Source organism: Pristiophorus japonicus, chromosome 8 (genome assembly GCF_044704955.1).
Source record: "Pristiophorus japonicus isolate sPriJap1 chromosome 8, sPriJap1.hap1, whole genome shotgun sequence".
Lineage (NCBI taxonomy): Eukaryota > Metazoa > Chordata > Chondrichthyes > Pristiophoridae > Pristiophorus > Pristiophorus japonicus.
This window is the reverse complement of record NC_091984.1, coordinates 64,717,274-64,735,595: the sequence shown is the minus strand read 5'-3', so window position 1 is coordinate 64,735,595 and position 18,322 is coordinate 64,717,274. Positions and strand designations below refer to the sequence as shown.

The following is an 18,322-nucleotide window of genomic DNA, read 5'->3' as shown; positions in this document are numbered from 1 at the left end:
ATCCACCTTGTCGAGACCCCTCATTATCTTATATGTTTCGATAAGATCACCTCTCATCCTTCTAAACTCCAATGAGCATAGGCCTAACCTATCTTCATAAGTCAATCCCCTCATCTTCGGAATCAACCTAGCAAACCTTCTCTGAACTGCCTCCAATGCAAGTATATCTTTCCTTAAATACGGAAACAAAACTGAACACAATACTCTAGGTGTGGCCTCACCAATACCCTGTACAGTTGTAGTAGGACTTCTCTGCTTTTATACTCCATCCCCCTTGCAATAAAGGCCAACATTCCATTTGCCTTCCTGATTACTTGCTGTACCTTCATATTAACTTTTTGTGTTTCATGCACAAGTACCCCCGCCAGATCCCTCTGTACTGCAGCACTTTGCAATTTTTCTCCATTTAAATAGTAATTTGCTTTTCTATTTTTTTCTGCCAGTGAATAACCTCACATTTTCCCACATTATACTCCATCTGCCAAATTTTTCCCCACTCACTTAGCCTGTCTATAGCCCTTTGCAGATTTTGTGTGCCCTCCTCACAATTTGCTTTCCCACCCATCTTTGTATCATCAGCAAACTTGGCTACATTACACTCAGTCCCTTCATCCAAGTCATTAATATAGATTGTAAATAGTTGAGGCCCCAGCACCGATCCCTGCGGCACCTCACTAGTTACTGTTTGCCAACCGAAAAATTACCCATTTCCCGACTCTCTGTTTTCTGTTAGTTAACCAATCCTTTATCCATGCTAATATATTACCCCCAACCCAGTGAATTTTTATCTTGTGCATCCAAAGTTGTGTACTTTTCTTGGGCCTGGGTTTCTCAGATTTTACCACGTGCATTTAACCTCAGTTCCAAAAGATTGTTCCTCCCTGGTTAATGGGACCAAGGTGATTGATTTGGAAACTAGTAAGGTTATAGGAGCTTTGCTATATGTGTTAATTGAAGTATACATGGTGAAAGCATTAGCAGTGTTGAGAGACCTGGTTGATAGCTGGGCACTTGCTCATCAATATGGTACAGGGTATATACAATGTTCCCTTATCATGCGTCATTAATTGGGGCGATTGACAAGTATGACTCTTTACGTCTTGGGAACATACCCTTAGACTTTAGTTCTCGCTGGAGATCTGAACTGTGGGTGTATTGCGAATTCATGTTATCTACATACAACAGTGAATCATGAACATCCATGAAAAATTGCTTCATTCAAAAATTATGCTACTTATCACACTGTACAAGAAATACATTAGTTTAAACTCTTTGTTAACCTACTCTATCTTTATTATTGTTAAGTTCTGTGCTCTCAATATCTTGATGTGTCTCATAGCTATCTCAGAAATGGCACTCACAAGGAAAAGCCCAAATTGTAACAATGCATTGTTGAAAGTGAAATCCACCAGAGTGGGCTGCACACTGACGGAGTTATAGTCTGTTACTTGATTTGAGTCTCTTCATTCAGGCAATGCCCAGGGACACAGCACAAGCTTGAATATGTGGGGGGAAAAAAAACAGGTCCCAGGCCTCTGAGAGGAGCAAGGGAACTTCTTGGAGATTTCCAGCACATGTGTAAAATACAAGTTCTTTTCTCAAATTATTGATGTTGTAAATTTTATAAGTAGGTTTTATAGAAATGTTTAGAATCCTAGAAATTTACGCCACAGAAGGAGGCCATTTGACCCATCGTGTCTGTGCTGGGAATCAGGATGATTGCTCAAAGCAGAGACAATATTTTTTCCAGTATGTGTTTAATTAGATGGTGATAGTTCTTTCGATCTGAAATGTGAGCAAATCATCATGCTCGAGTACACAAGTTTTTAAAACCTTCTTTTTCATAGCATCAAAATAATATGAAAATCATTTAAAGCGTAATGGATTTGATGTATATAAGACTTTTAATTGTATGGATATTTTCCTTGGATATTAGCTCAAACATTCTATAATGAACGCTAAATAACTAGTATGTGGCAATATAAAGGCTACAGTTCTACTGCCACTTTCAGGCCGTGCATCAACATGACAGCAGCAATATATGTTGAGATCCAATTCCTGAGTGTATTAAAGCCAAGAAGTAAGGAGGCCTTACCATTTTTGTTTGAGCATCCCAATGAACTGAGTATAACTGGCTAATTTATAAATTTAGTATCAAGTCTTCTCATGTTATGATAAAGTAAACAGCCTCTGATAACATTAATAGCTACTGGGGAAGCAGAGCTCTTCATATGTCTGTAACCTCTCTCCTGGCAAAGTGTAAGATGTATCCTGTACTTCACACTCGAGAGCTACTGGTCTCAGACCAGTAATAGAAAGAACGAACTTGGATTTATATAATGCGCTTCATGACCTTAGGATGCCCCAAAGTACATTACAGCCAACGAGGTACTGTAATATAACTGCAACCCAAGCCAATAAAAACCCCAGGGTTATTCCCCATCTTAAACTTCAATTATTTTGGAATGTGAGCATTTTAAAGTCAATCTGTTTAATAAAAACTTGGCAACTTCAGCTACATCACCGGTTTCTTTTGTGGTTACTCGGTCAGTGTGTTGCAGCAGGTGAAATTTTACTTTCCCTTCTCTTTCCTTACAAGGTCTAATTTGGCCCACGCTTATGAAAGCTCAAACACCAGGATTGCTACTTTGGTAAATCTAATCTAAAATTATTGAATCTCTATATCTTCATGTAACTTTTTTAAAACCTTGTGAAGAAGACTAAGTTTCAAAACTCAAAAAAAGAACAAAATAAAAACTTGAACTTACTTCCAGTGAAGGGATCTGTCTGAAAGAAGTCCAGGTTTGGGTCTGGAATAGTGTGAGAATATTCAGTAGCTTTTACATCAAAAGGATCTTCCTGCAAGAAGTAAAGATATTTATGCATAAATACACATAGATACTAATTAATATTAGAAAACTTACTTCCGTTCAACATGTATTACAATCATCAAAAGTCCCAGCTATGTTCAATATCCAGAACAAAATGATTACAATCAAATTGTATTTTAAGAAGCAAAAAGTCTTTTTGGATTAACGAAAATTCTTCAAAGTTATTTCAAACCTAAAATGTATTAAATATGTTATTGCTGAGAAATGCTCAATTTCGTAGAAAAATAACTATATTATGCCGCCCTTACCTGGTCTGGCCTATATGTGACTCCAGCCTCTCAGCAACGTGGTTGACTCTTAACTGCCCTCTGAAATGGCCTAGCAAATCACTCAGTTGTATCAAACTGCTTCAAAAAAACAATAAGAATACAACCGGACGGACCACACGGCATCGACCTCAGCACTGGATTTTGACACGTTAAAGGCACACCCAGCCGAACCTGCAAAGTCCTCCTCACTAACTTCTGCGGATTGTGCCAAAATTGGGAGAGCTGTCCCACAAACTAGTCAAGCAACAGCCTGATATAGTCATACTCACAGAATCATACCTTTCAGCTAATGTCCCAGACATCTCCATCACCATCCCTGAGTATTGTCCTGTCCCACCAGCAGGGCAGACCCAGCAGAGATGGCCGTAAAGTGGTATATGGGAGGGAGGGAGTGGGCCCGTGAGTACTCAACGAACCCCATGAAGGCTCATGCCATCAGGTCAAAAATGGGCAAGGAAATCTTTTGCTGATTACCGACTACCGCCCTTCCTCAGCTGATGAATCAGTACTCCTCCATGAACACCTCTTGGAGGACGCACTGAGGGTAGCAAGGGCACAGGATATACTCCGGTTGGGGAACGTCAATGTCCATCACCAACAGTGGCTCAGTAGCACCAACACTGACTGAGCTGGCCGAGTCCTGAAGGACATAGCTGCCGGATTGGGCCTGTGGCAGATGGTAAGAGAAACAACACGTGGGAAAAACCTACTTGAACTCTTCGTCACCAATCTACCTGTCGCAGATGCATCTGCCCATGACAGCCCTCATAGCAGTGACCATCGCACAGTCCTTGTGGAGATGAATTCCAATCTTCACACTGAGTACACCCTACAGCGTGTTGTGTGCCACTATCACCGTGCTGAATGGGATTGATTCAGAACAGATCTAGCAGCTCAAACCTGGGCATCCATGAGGCGATGTGGGCCATCAGCAGCAGAACTGTATTTCTCCACAATCTGTAGCCTCATGGCCTGGTATACTCCTCATTTTACCATTACCATCAAGTGAGGGGACCAATCCTGGTTCAATGAGGAGTGTAGAAGAGCATGCCAGGAGCAGCACCAGGTGTACCTAAAAATGATGTGTCAACCTGGTGAATCTCCAACACAGGACTACATGCATGCTAAACAACAGAAGCAGCATGCTGTCAACAGAGCTAAGTGATCCCACAACCAACGAATCAGATCAAAGCTCTGCAGTCCTGCCACATCCAGGCGTGAATGGTGGTGGAAATTAAACAACTCACGGGAGGAGACAGCTCCATAAACATCCCCATCCTCAATGATGGCGGAGCCCAGCACTTGAATGCAAAAGACAAGGCTGAAGCAGTTGCAACCATCTTCAGCCAAAAGTGCCAAGTGGATGATCCATTTTGGCCTCCTCCTGAGGTCCCCATTATCATAGAAGCCAATTCAATTCACTCCACGCTACGTGCTCCGACATGATTCCGGCTGTGGTGCTGAAGATTTGTGCTCCAATACTAGCCTGACCTCTAGCCAAGTTGCTCCAACATCTACAACACTGGCATCTCACCGACAAAGCGGAAAATTGCCCAGGTATGTCCTCTCCACAAAAAGCAGAACAAATCAAATCGACCAATTACCGCCCCATCAGTCTACTCTCAATCATCAGCAAAGTGATAGAATGTGTCGTTGACAGTGTTATCAAGTGGCACTGACCAATACTCAGATGGGGTTCCACCAGGACTACTCGGCTCCAGACCTCAAGACAGCCTTGATCCAAACATGGACAAAGGAGCTGAATTCTAGAGGTGAGGTGAGAGTGACTGCCCTTGACATCGAGGCAGCATTTGGCCGAGTGTAGCATTAAGGAGCCCTAGTAAAATTGAAGTCAAAGGGAATCAGAGGGAAAACTCTCCACTGGCTGGAGTCATACCTAGCACAAAGGAAGACGGTTATGGTTGTTGGAGGCCAATCACTTCAGCCCCAGGACATCGCTGCAGGAGTTCCTCAGAATAGTGTCCTGGGCCCAACCATCTTCAGCTGCTTCATCAACGACTTTCCTTCCATTATAAGGTCAGAAATGGGGATATTCGCTGATGATTGCACAGTGTTCAGTTCCATTCACAACTCCTCAGAAAATGAAGCAGTCCGTGCCCGCATGCAGCAAGACCTGGACAACATTCAGGCTTGGGCTGATAAGTGGCAAGGAACACTCACGCCACACAAGTGCCAGGCAATGACTATCTCCAACAAGAGAAAGTCTAACCACCTCCCCTTAACATTCAATGGCATTAGCAACATCAAATCCCCCACCATCAACATCCTGGGGGCCACCATTGACCAACCACATAAATACTGTGGCCACAAGAGCATGTCAGAGGCTGTGTATTTTGCCGCAAGTGACTCAACTTCTGACTCCCCAAAGTATTTACGTTTACAAGGCACAAGTCAGGAGTGTGATGGAATACTCTCTACTTGCCTGGATGAGTGAAGCTCCAACAGCATTTACGAAGCTCGAAACCATCCAGGACAAGTATCCCACTTGATTGGCACCCCATCCAGCACCTTAAACTAAAATTCACTCCCTCCACCACCAGTGCACCGTGGCTGCAGTGTGTACCATCTACAAGATGCACTGCAGCAACTCGCCAAGGCTTCTTCAACAGCACCTCCCAAATTCGCAACCTCCACCACCTACCATCATGGGAAAACCACCACCTGCGAGTTTCCCCTCCAAGTCACACACCATCCTGACTTGGAAATATAACGCTGCTAGCTCAAAATCCTGGAACTCCATACCTAACAGCACCGTGGGTGTACCTTCACCACACGGACTGCAGCAGTTTAAGGCAGTGGCTCACCACCACTTTCTCAAGGGCAATTCGGGCGTGGCAATAAATGCTGGCCTTGCCAGCAATGCCCACATTCTGTGAATAAACAAAAAAAAAATTCCCAGCACTATTTCAGCTTAATAACATGCCTCCACCAGTTTGTAATATTTCATATCAACACATACCGACAAAACATTTGCAGTCAAATTAGTTTCTTTATTGCAACAGTACTTCTTTAAATACAGGATTTCTAGTTATTCTTTCACCAAAGACTTTAACAGAATCCAAACTTCTCACTCTGGAAAAAGCTACATAAAGCTGCCCATGTGTAAAAATAGGCCTAGGAATATTGATACAAAGTTTGACCCCCCCCGCCCAAGTTCCTGACCTACTCACCCGCCAACCCAAGTTCTTGACCTACTCCCCTGCCTCCCAAGCCCCCAGCCCAAGTTCCTGATCTATTCCCACCCCCCACATCAACTTCCTGACCTACCACCCCCCGCCCCCCCACCGACATAGATGGGGCATTGTGTGTGGGTCACAGATTGTTAACAGGTTTATTGGGTTATCAAGTGACTAGTGAGATTGTCGTGACTTCCAGATTTTGTCCAGTCTTACCATCTGGATCATGTTCTCACTCTCAACTCACCCCATCCGCCCCCCTGCCACCCCCACCATTAAGACCTCAATCACGTTCTTCTACCATCCCCACTGTGCTCTTCGTACTCTATACCCCCACCATGCTCCTGACCTCCTACCCTCCTCTCATTCCCCCTCTCTGTCCCTTCGATCCCCCTCGATCTCTCTCCCCCCCTCTCCTCTCTTTCCGATCTATCTCCCGTCGATCCAATCTTCTCTAGGGCCTTCTCCCACGGAGCAGAGGAAAGCCTGGTTCGCGCTGTATGGCAGCTGCAACTGTGGGGTACTGCGCGTGCGCAACTGGACCTCGATGGTAGTGCGCATGTGCAGATTTCAGGAGACAAAAACTGACTATTATTATAGATAAATATAAAGGACAATCACTTTTCAATGCATTTGCTGTTCAATTAAAAACCTATGCAGTGCATTGCAGCATAAGACTGACAAACAAGATGTCGGTTTGAATCTCAACTTTCAATCCCTTTCAAATTGAACCAGTCTCATTCAACAAGCTATTGTTAATTTTAGTATAGCCACAGATGGAGCACTTTGCAGCAACAGAATATTTGAAATGCACATGTGGGTCTGTGGGGGAAGAAAGGAGCAAAATACGGATAATACCAATACTGCTGTTCAAAAGTTAATTCTCTTTTCAATGCAACAAGTGAGCCTGGTAATGTCCAGCTCCACCCCAAGCAGCTGAAAGACAAATTTAAACAACAGGACAGCTCTACCAAGAAAAATGCAAATAATCAAACCAACCTTTTCTGTAAGACTTGGTTGCTGAATTTCAGGCTGTTCTGTCTTCACAGTCAGTACAATGTTTGGAATGGTTTCATCAATGGTATTGTCAACCTAGGAACAATATTTTACACAAATATATTGTTGAAAACTGAAATAGTTCATCAATGAAAATAAATTCCCATTAAAATAGAGAACACGTTAAACGCTCATCACCAACAATAATTTCTAGCTTACTATTACCCAGGAGGAGAAAGAATGGGAATAATAAAAATATATAAAATGGACAAAACACAAACAACTCATTGTAAAAATCAGAATGAAAACATATCACAGCCCTGGTTTCCTGAATCATAGATTTAACAGGAAAAAAGAAACAACGACCTTGTATTTATATGGTGCTATATGACGTCACTCAGAAATGCCGCAAAGTGCTTCACATACAATCAATTGTTTGAAGTGTAGTTGATGGTGCATTGTAGGTGCAGTGTAGGTGAATATCACTATTTAGTAACATTTTCTGTACTTTGGCAGGAACAAATTTCATATTCTAAATTAATTTTAAATTAAAAGTAGCAACGCAAGTTAATAAGGCCGTGGAAAATGTAAACAAAGCACTGGGATTAATTTTTAGAGGAACAGAATTGAAAAGCAGAGAAGTTATGTTAAACTTAGAGAACTTTGGTTAGACCACAACTTAGAGTTCACAGTTCTGGTCTCGATACTACAAAAAAATTATAGGGACACTGGAAAGGATGCAAAATTTACAAGTATGATACCAGAACTGAGAGGTTATAATTATCAGGAAAGACTTCAGGAGAAACGTCTTTACCTAGAGAGTATTTAGAATGTGAAATGCGCTACTACAGGGAGCAGTTGAGGCAAATAGCATGGATGCCTTTAAGGGGAAACTATACAAGTACATGAGAAAAAAAGGAATAGAAAGATAAGTTGATAGGGCGAGATGAAGTCAGGTGTGAGGAGGCTCGTGTGGAGCATAAACACCGGAATAGACCAGTTAGGGCGAATGGCTTGTTTTTGTGCTGTAAATTCTATGTAATTAAAAGTTTTTCCAAATTTAGTTTTACATTGAAAATGGAAAAATAATTGATTTAAATTAAATAATTTACTAAATGCTGCAGTTTACAAATCTTCACTTACTTTATTTCAAAAACCTTGTTTCAGAATGACAAATGTATTTTGAGATGTTATTTGCTATTATTTTAAAACTAGATTTGGGTTTCATACATTTTAAGCATCATTTCTGTTGACCTATAATTTGCTTAATCTGAAAATTACTTAAAATAGGATATTTAAACACCTAGAAAGGTGATTATTGTACTAATTTGCTGACAAACAGTAGAGTAGTGCAAATTAGCTGACAAGGTGCTGAAATGGGCTATGTTAGGCCAGGTGTATGGCATTGTTTCATTGGAAAACAACTAATATCACTAGAGTAATTAATCTGTGCAGCAGTGATAGATAGAAATTAAGAGAGCAAAGGGAAGAAACGTATTCTTTTGTCCTCATTCTATGGTCATTCTATGCCATGCACCTACTGCGGTTTGCTCTCAAGCTTCTGACAATAGCATTTCTAGATATCTATTTAGAAAGTACACAAGACCACCCTGGGTGCAATTGTTCCACCAAGTTTCCTCAGGAAGTGCCCACATTCCGTTTATTACTGCTCAATGATCTGGGGAACATCCAGCAAATGTCCAAACACTTTGTGTCATGCACTGATGTTCCAATGCATTGTGGTACCAGAACTGGACGATATTGCATGGAAACATGGCTGACACTTAAGAGGGAAGAGGGTGACCAAATGTAGAGGCAGAAGAGGGAGATAAAACTCAGATGCAGAGAACCACCCTCTCCTCCGAGTTACTGGAATTGCCCAATAAGTAACATAGAAAATAGGTGCAGGAGTAGGCCATTCGGCCCTGCACCACCATTCAATATGATCATGGCTGAACATGCAACTTCAGTACCCCATTCTTGCTTTCTCTCCATAACCCTTGATCCCTTTAGCTGTAAGGGCCACATCTAACTCCCTTTTGAATATATCTAATGAACTGGCCACAACAACTTTCTGTGGTAGAGAATTCCACAGGTTCACAATTCTCTGAGTGAAGAAGTTTCTCCTCATCTAGGTCCTAAATGGCTTATCCCTTATCCTTAGACTGTGACCCCTGGTTCTGGACTTCCCCAACATTGGGAACATTTTTCCTGCATCTAACCTGTCCAAACCCATCAGAATTTTATATGTTTCTATGAGATCCCCTCTGATTCTTCTAAATTCCAGTGAATATAAGCCGAGTCGATCTAGTCTTTCTTCATATGTCAGTCCCACCATCCCGGGAATCAGTCTGGTGAACCTTCGCTGCACTCCCTCAATAGCAAGAACGTCCTTCCTCAGATTAGGAGACCAAAACTGTACACAATGTTCAAGGTGTGGCCTCACCAAGACCCCCCTGCTCCTCTACTCAAATCCTCTCGCTATGAAGGCCAACATGTCATTTGCCTTCTTCACCACCTGCTGTACCTGCATGACAACTTTCAATGACTGATGTACCATGACACCCAGGTCTCGTTGCATCTCTCCTTTTCCTAATCTGTCACCATTCAGATAATATTCTGTATTCCTGTTTTTCCCACCAAAGTGGATAACCTCACATTTATCCACATTATACTGCATCTGCCATGCATTTGCCCACTCACCTAACCTATCCAAGTCACCCTGCAGCCTCTTAGCATCCTCCTCATAGCTCTCACTGCCACCCAGCTTAGTGTCATCTGCAAACTTGGAGATATTACATTCAATTCCTTCGTCTAAATCATTAATGTATATTGTAAATAGCCGGGGTACCCCACTAGTCACTGCCTGCCATTCTGAAAAGGAACCGTTTATTCCTACTCTTTGCTTCCTGTCTGCCAACCAGTTCTCAATCCACGACAATACATTACCCCCAATACCATGTGTTTTAATTTTGCACACTAATCTCTTGTCTGGGACCGTGTCAAAAGCCTTTTGAAAGTCCAAATACACCACGTCCACTGGTTCTCCCTTGTCCACTCTAAATTCTAGAAGATTTGTCAAGCATGATTTCCCTTTCATAAATCCATGCTGACTTGGATCCTGTCCCTGCTTTCCAAATGCGCTGCTATTACATCTTTAATAATTGATTCCAACATTTTCCCCTCTACTGATGTCAGGCTAACAGGTCTATAATTCCCTGTTTTCTCTCTCCCTCCTTTTTTAAAAAGTGGGGTTACATTAGCTACCCTCCAATCCATAGGAATGTTGAAAAGGTATAAGTGACTTATGGGAGAGTGGTCCTGAACAATCGTGTTGCACCATGATGAAAGGGACAACCTGGGGGTGTGGGTGGGGGTGGGGGGGGGGATGGTGAGATGCAAATAGACTATAATAAGAGAAGAGCGGTAGTAACGGAAGATCTTATCGGCAGGGAGAGAGAGCCAATTTGCAGTTGTGAATGGTACGTTGCCTCCCTCCCTTGTGAGAAGAGATAAATGAATAGTTGGAACCAATGGCATGGAGAACACTTGAAAGATTAAGTCAAGGTTATCCTCTGTCATCCATTCAATGTTGTCATCAACATTTTAGATACATCATAACAGACTGTCTATTCTAGGCAGCGTTCGAAGAATTGCAGCACTCACTTTAGAAAGGATACTTTACTGTTGGCCAACTCATCTGGGAATTTAGTGCGCTCTACTCATCATCTTAAATAATGGCTTAGCAGTGAAATATGGTGCTGAGCGATCCCATCTGTGGTATTTTGCTTTGCACAACTCAAGAGGGGATCTCAAATACAAGGGAAATCAGTTCCAATTGTTGATTCATTTTAATACCTCTGTTGGGAAGGGCAAATGGGATGCTGGTCTTCTTCATCTTTCTTCAATGACAGCAAAGTCTCAATGCAGGTTAAGTTTGTTCAAGATGCAGCCAAACAGTCTCTTTCATGGTTAAGAGCTCGTAAGTATGCAATGGAATGGCTTTATTGCTCCATGTGTGAAATCCAAAACCAATCTGTGAAGCAGATGTGTGGCTAAAAGGGTAGTGCCTCAGCCGAAACTATTCTATTGCTGAGCACCCTAATAGGGGAAGTCATCCTCACAGTGGGTGCAAACACTTTTCAAAAACCAGACAACCTGGATTAAGCACTTGCTGACAATTAAACCTGGTATGCAGGTCTAGATCAAGATGCCTGGCAGATACCAATCTGCCCTGCATCGATCCTTGCATAATGCAGAAGGGGAATATACAGCATATAGCTGAAGAAACTTTTGGAGATTGACTTAGCTCCAAAATGACAAATTCAATGATGGAAAGTTGAAACCCAGTTAATGCTCTATAGCATACTTGGTAAATTGATACCCGAGCTACGCATGTCTACAGTACTCCAGGGCATTGCTGGCGATTAACCAGCCAGCCCCGTTCATTAATGGGACCTGGAGGGGTATGCTGGTTATTTGGAGTTGGGATTCTTCCCAATTGATTATACATAATTCTGCAAGCCAATAACCTAATGGGTAGGATGATCCTAGCAGCAAGAAGTGCTCTGTGCTAATGAACTCCAACAGTACCTATATGTACGCTTGGAGGCTCCTGAGCCTTGGTTCTTGCCAATGTGCTGCTAAGCTCGCTGCATTTGGACAAATGACTGTTCCCTACTTGGAAAGTTTGTGCACTTCATATCATGCATAAATGCTTTGTTTAGAGACTTTTAAGCATGGCTGCCCAAAAAAATCTTCCTTGCACATGACAGCAAGAGAAACCAAGAGAGTATCCCAAGGATGGCGACATATTCATCGTAAACTTGGAAATGTTGAAGATAACATTGGTAACATGAAAACATCTTACAGGAACATCTTGATTTTCTTCCTTCTCCCCTCCCCCCAAAATTGATAGTCTTCCTGTTACATAGCAAATAACAAATAAAGGAAGAATTAGGACTCCAAAGTGGTTCAAGAGCGGCGTTTGTCTTGCACAGGTCCTGTAAAAGGGTACGGTCTGGGGCCCCTACTAGACAATGATATTAAATACCTTCTACAATCTGGTGGCAATTTCCGCACATGTATGATCATGAGAAGGCAAGTTGCAATAGGTATTAAACAAATAGTTGACAAAATGAGAAGTAAGTACGAGAGTAAATGACATTGAACAATTGCAAAGGTTTCAAAAGTAGGAACAAAAGAGATAGATATTAATAAAATTTGTATGTCATGGAAAAGGAGGGTCTTGTTGTAGATATAAATTCGCTTTTACACGGACAGTCCAATGATTGTTAGGACTGGTGATTTTATAATTGGGGCTCTCAGTGGATGGGTTAAAGCACTCAGACTCTACTGTTATCTCAGATGTTCACTCAATGTTTTGGTTGCATATTTTCATTCATGGTAGGAACTGGGGCTGGTTTCAATGTCTAGATCAGGATAGCAGATTCAGAATTCCAGTATTATAACTACCATCTTGTTTTATGAATAAATATAAGCATTTGGATCCATTTTGCTACCATTGAAGACTGGTCAAATACGTGGACATATCCGATCAGGTTCAGCCTTCGACACAGATCCTGCAAACCCATACCAGGGCCCATGTCCCTCAAAGTCTCTCCGCAGTTCCCTCTTCTGTCCTTCCTCTCCTCTAATTGATCCTCTGGAACGTTGAAGATACGAGGATCACCAAATCGTGATTGGACACAGCACTTATCTATCAGAGCGAGTCAGTGTATTGCTACAATGGATTGGATGCTTGGGCTATGGATGTAAATAAATGTCAATCTCTCCACCCCCAGTTGCCATGGCAGGCTGATTGAGAGTAAAGGTGATAGTGCTCCATGGGAGATGGAAAGGTGGGACAAGAATATACTATGGTAACCTTTAGAGCAGATGCAAAAATGACAAGCACAAATTTTACATCCATGATCAAAAATTAATTGAAATATTTGAATTTGAAATCAGTAGTACTTGCAATGTCTTACCACAGCTTCAGTGATGATCTCCTCCTTCTCCAACGGGCTTTGCCTCTCCGTATTTTCCTTATGGTCAGTAGATTCACTGACACTGTTGTTGAGCTCACAGTGCTCAGCACTACCATTGACAAGGGCAGGTTGCAGGTGACTCCGCCAACTCAGTTGATTGTTGAGGTTTTCCTCAGATTCCTGCAGCTCAGACAGCTTGGATTTCACCTTTGAATAGAAAACTCAAGTAATTACGTGACATGTTTAAGACACCTAGATGCCAGACAATCGGAGGCGCTCAAAAAAGGGTCAAAAAGTTGCCAGGACAAACCAATTTGAACTTGAAAAGTATCTAAAATGCAGCATGGACAAAACGGAGCCAAGGGCATGAGTTAAGCATCTTTTACTGTACAGAATAGAGACATATTTTATTAGGAAATACCAATATTATTTAATCATAATGGAAATTGTATACCTCTTCAAGCGAGTTATCGAGATCTTTACAATTTACAGAAAAATCTGAATACCATTCCCAACTGTTTTTGAACAAGAGTCACCAAAAAAATTAAATGGTGTGTTTATGAAATAAAAGTGTCCATTTTCTGATCAGCAAGCAGCCTTTACACAGAATAAAGCAGATAAGTATACACAAGTCCATTAAATAATTTAAGTTGCAATCCTTTTGTGGGGAGCTTTAAATATAAACTTTCTTTCCATTTAGCTGCACAGATTGTTGTACATAGTCGAATCACCAGAAAATGGAAACAGGCTTTCATACAAACAGATGGTTTTCGAAACTGCAAAGCCAGAAACAACATGGTTTTAAATAGCAGCTAAATTGGAATTGGAATTTCAATGGTAATAAAAGGTCATTCAAATTCATGTCAGCTGCTTCTGTAGCACTGTTACTGCAAAGTGTACATACCAGACTGAGGATTTTGAAGAATGGGTTATCATTTACTGAATATGAAATGCAGGAATTAAATATTGTATTCATCTCCTCCATATAAATTGGGCCTGTTTTTGTAATTTTAGCATCAGCAGCAGCACAAAAATAAACTATGTAACTCACCCACAATGAATTGGCCTTTATGAAGGGACACACAATAGTACTCAAGGTGTCAGTGTTGAGCTTATCCAAAGAAAGAGATGATGACCCAGGTTAGAACTGCATGCATCTGTATAGTACTATTTATCATAGGGGTTTGTCAACATCACAGATGACTGTTCTGTCCACGACTTTTCCATCTAGTGACAGATCAGGTCTTGGGTCAGGTATGGCATGGCTACTTGTATACAATGCACCATCTAGAAAATTAATCAGACTGCAACCTAAGCAGAATTGAGTAATAATAGTCACTCGATGTCTTGAAAACAGAAGATAACTTGAACAGCCCCAAAATCGAGTGAATCAATCATCCAAACTACACAGTAACCTTTTAAGATTGTATGCCAATTCCATTAATGCTATTCAATCATACGGATTTGAAACTGATTGATCTCAATTCACTTTGAATTTTAATAGTGCTCAAAGAGAGATTCCTTTCTGACTAGAAACACTTCAAAGCTGTATCAAGGATGTGACAAAAAGAGAGCATTCCAAACATTTGTTAGCCCAAACCCAACTACAAAGTGTGCATTTTTGAGACACTAAGATTGGGGCTTTCAATTGCCTGATCTGACAGCTTTAGTACAAGTTTAATTCCATTAATGTTATTAAAAAATATATTTTTTTATATACAGCATTCAGAACTGAAACTATTCAACATGTAGCTGCCATGTAAATAACTGAAATAACAATAAAACTGCTTTGATCATTACTAGAGTATGGAAATGTTTTGGACAACAGCTAGCATGTTAAAACAACAAAGCTAGCGTAACTAGAAAGCAACATTGCAACTTTGCTCAATATATTATTCATTTCCAATGATTCAAACATCACAATACAAAACTGTCTTTATTTATATTAGTCTACAGCAACAGAAACAGAAAAGAACAATCTTTACTATATGTAAACACGGTATAACACTAATCAATGACCTATGCAAAGATTCAGAGTCAATTCACTAAATGCTGTTGGTCAACCTTTTTATCTAAAGAACAAAAGAACTTGCATTTCTATAGCACTGTTCATATCCTTACGACGTGCCAAAGCATTACAAAGCAGTTACAGCCAATGTATTACTTTTTGAAGTGTTGAGGCTGTTGTTTTGTAGGAAATGCAACATTCAAATTATGCACAGCAAGGTCCCACAAACAGCAACGAGATGAATGATCAATTAATCTCTTTCAGTAGTTTTGGTTGAGAATTGGATGGTGGCCAGGACACCAAGAGAAGTCCTCACTCTTCAAAAAAAAAAAGCCATGGGATATTTTCTGTCCACCAAAACAGGTAGGTGAGCCTTGGCTTAGTGTCTAATCTGAAAGACAACACCCATTGACAATGCACCCCTTAGTATTGGACTGAATTATCAGTCTAAATTATGTACTCAAGTTCTGACCGAGCATTGAATCTTCTGGCTCAAGAGGAGTGTGCTACCAAACTGTTGCCAATGTACAGATTCCATATTATTCACAAGTATACAAAGAAATGATGAACAAGGATGGCTCAGAGGCATATATGTAATCCTATAATAGCTTTTGCTTTTAACTAAAATAGTTTTAGAATATGGCTAGCTATTTACATCAAGATGCATTGTTCCTAATCAGTATTCCATGACAATCCTGTTGCTTGGGTGCCATTCTATTCAATTTACCCAGCCTGATCCTTTGGGTAGGCTCAGAGATGTCTCTACATTATACTGAAAATGACAATTATATTTGGATTGAGAAACATTTCAAGTAATTAGAAGCCCTTGAATATCTGTTGATCTAATTTAATTAGGATATACAGTTATCTATTGCCCTTTTATTTCTCTACATCGTCAAAGGATATGCCAGTAAAGTCTGTTTAGTTTTCCAGCCTGTAGAAAAGTTGTGTGTTTAGGATTTTACCAACCAGCAGAGAAACTAGGTCAATTTTGAAACTGCATCAATTTTGAAACTGCATCATGTTTCACGGCATAATAAAGAAGCACTTGTTTTAAAGTTTATGTAAAGAGAGTGAGCGTGTCATCTTCATTTTGTTATACATCAAAAGTAGCAAAGTGGATGATGAACGCCCATATCTGGAACATGAATTTTTTTTTTAAATGCTCCTGCATCTTGCCATTGTTTACCTAGAAATTGGGCAAAAATGGTGCACTCCAGATCATAGGAGATACAAAGTCTCCTGACAGGGATGATCAATGATATTGAACTAGTGAAAATATCTAGCATAAAAACCCAAAAGTCTGACATTCAATTTGTTGCAAGAACATAATAGATTAAAAGTTATAATGGGGAAAATAAAGAGCGATAAAGAAACCTACTTGTAATGACTATCGAATGATAATCAATGATTTAGATGTGAATTATGATAAGGGGACTATGCATCTTCAAAGATCACTTAATGTTAGTTCCAAAGGTGACATAAATATAGCAATAAAGGGTAAACTTATTGTATAAAATGAGGTGTTTTATGAAATTCTAATTGTATATTCTTTATGCCAGCATAGCTGATATTGTAGCAGATTGAAAAGAACTTCAATATAATTGAAAATCTCTTACCTCACTGATCCGATAAAATGATAAAATGTGTGTAAGCAGTGGCCCATTTACCTGACTAATCTCCTGGTGGGATGCCTGAAGAGATTGCTGCATAGGCTCCAACTGGCCTTGGCTGGCCTCCATGCGCTCTTCCAGCTCTGCTGTCTCCTGGTGCAGTCGAATCAGTTCCTCCTGTGCTTTGATGAGCTCCTCCTCACAAGACACTATCTGGGTTTCCTGATTTGATATCTCAGTCGTTAGTGACGAGATCTGAAACCAAGTAAACAATAAATAAGAATATACAGTCTAGCCAATACTACAGACACACAGCTGGTTTGGTCATTTTATGTTCACTAGCACAGACATAAAAGACTTGAAAATAATTGTGTTTTGTATTCTCACCAATTTTCTAACCCTCTTCGACTGCTTGCTGGAATATAGTGCCATGTGTCCTCCCACACCTCACCCAAGTGGCCATTATTTGCATGTCTGCTCCAACAGGCAGCTTTTGAGGGTATCAGAGGCCTGATCTTGTCCACATATGTTGAATTGGTATCAATTGTTACCACCTCAACTGAACCCAGCATGAAGTAGACATACATATGAATAGAGAACTTTGCAGGATGTTGTTATGGTAGCATATTGTTATGGCTTACAAATACAAGATTAAAGGCACATGGATTTGTAGCATAGTGATGTTCGTTAAGTCCATTCTTTTCATTTCCGGGATTTAGATTTAAACTACATAGGTAGGATAAGGAAAGAGGCTCTGCTGAGGGAGTATGAGCAGCGAGGGACTAAATTAAAAAGGAGAACCACAAAAGGTAATAATCTCTGGATTACCACCTGAGCCACGAGCAAATTGGCATAGGATAAATAAAATCAGAGCGATGAATGCGTGGCTGAAAGATTGGTGTGGGAGAAATGGGTTTCGATTCATGGGGCTCTGGCACCAGTACTGGGGAAAGTGGGAGCTATTCTATTGGGACAGGCTTCACTTGAACTGGGGTGGGACCAGTGTCCTGTCGAAGTGAACAACTAGGGTTGTGGATAGGACTTTAAACTAAATGGTGGTGGTGGGGCGGCGGGTTCAGGCAAGGGGAAATGTAAAAAGTCAAAGAGAAAGGAGAAGGCAACAGAGTGTATTCAGGATGGTTTCTTAGAACAATAAGGTTGTGAAAACAACCAGGGAGCAGGCTATTTCAGATCTGGTAATGTGTAATCAGATAGGATTAATTAATGATCTCATAGTAAAGGTTCCTCTAGGGAAGAGTGATCATAGCATGGTAGAATTTCAAATTCAGGTTGAGGGTGTGAAACTTGGGTCTCAAACTAATGTCCTGAATTTAAATAAAGGCAATTACAAAGGTATG

At 40.8% G+C, this 18,322-nt stretch overlaps 1 protein-coding gene across 3 annotated transcripts in view; it reads right to left on the bottom strand.

Annotated features, from left to right (window-relative positions):
- Positions 1 to 18,322, bottom strand: part of eps15 (epidermal growth factor receptor pathway substrate 15) — a 188,263-nt gene that overhangs the window by 27,793 nt on the left and 142,148 nt on the right. For all 3 annotated transcript variants that reach the window (XM_070886884.1, XM_070886882.1, XM_070886883.1), the window contains 4 exons: positions 17,022 to 17,219; positions 13,344 to 13,550; positions 7,357 to 7,449; positions 2,769 to 2,859 (listed from right to left, as the gene is read on the bottom strand). In XM_070886884.1, coding sequence (XP_070742985.1) covers positions 2,769 to 2,859; positions 7,357 to 7,449; positions 13,344 to 13,550; positions 17,022 to 17,219 — 589 coding nt within the window. The remainder of the gene's footprint in view (positions 1 to 2,768; positions 2,860 to 7,356; positions 7,450 to 13,343; positions 13,551 to 17,021; positions 17,220 to 18,322) is intronic.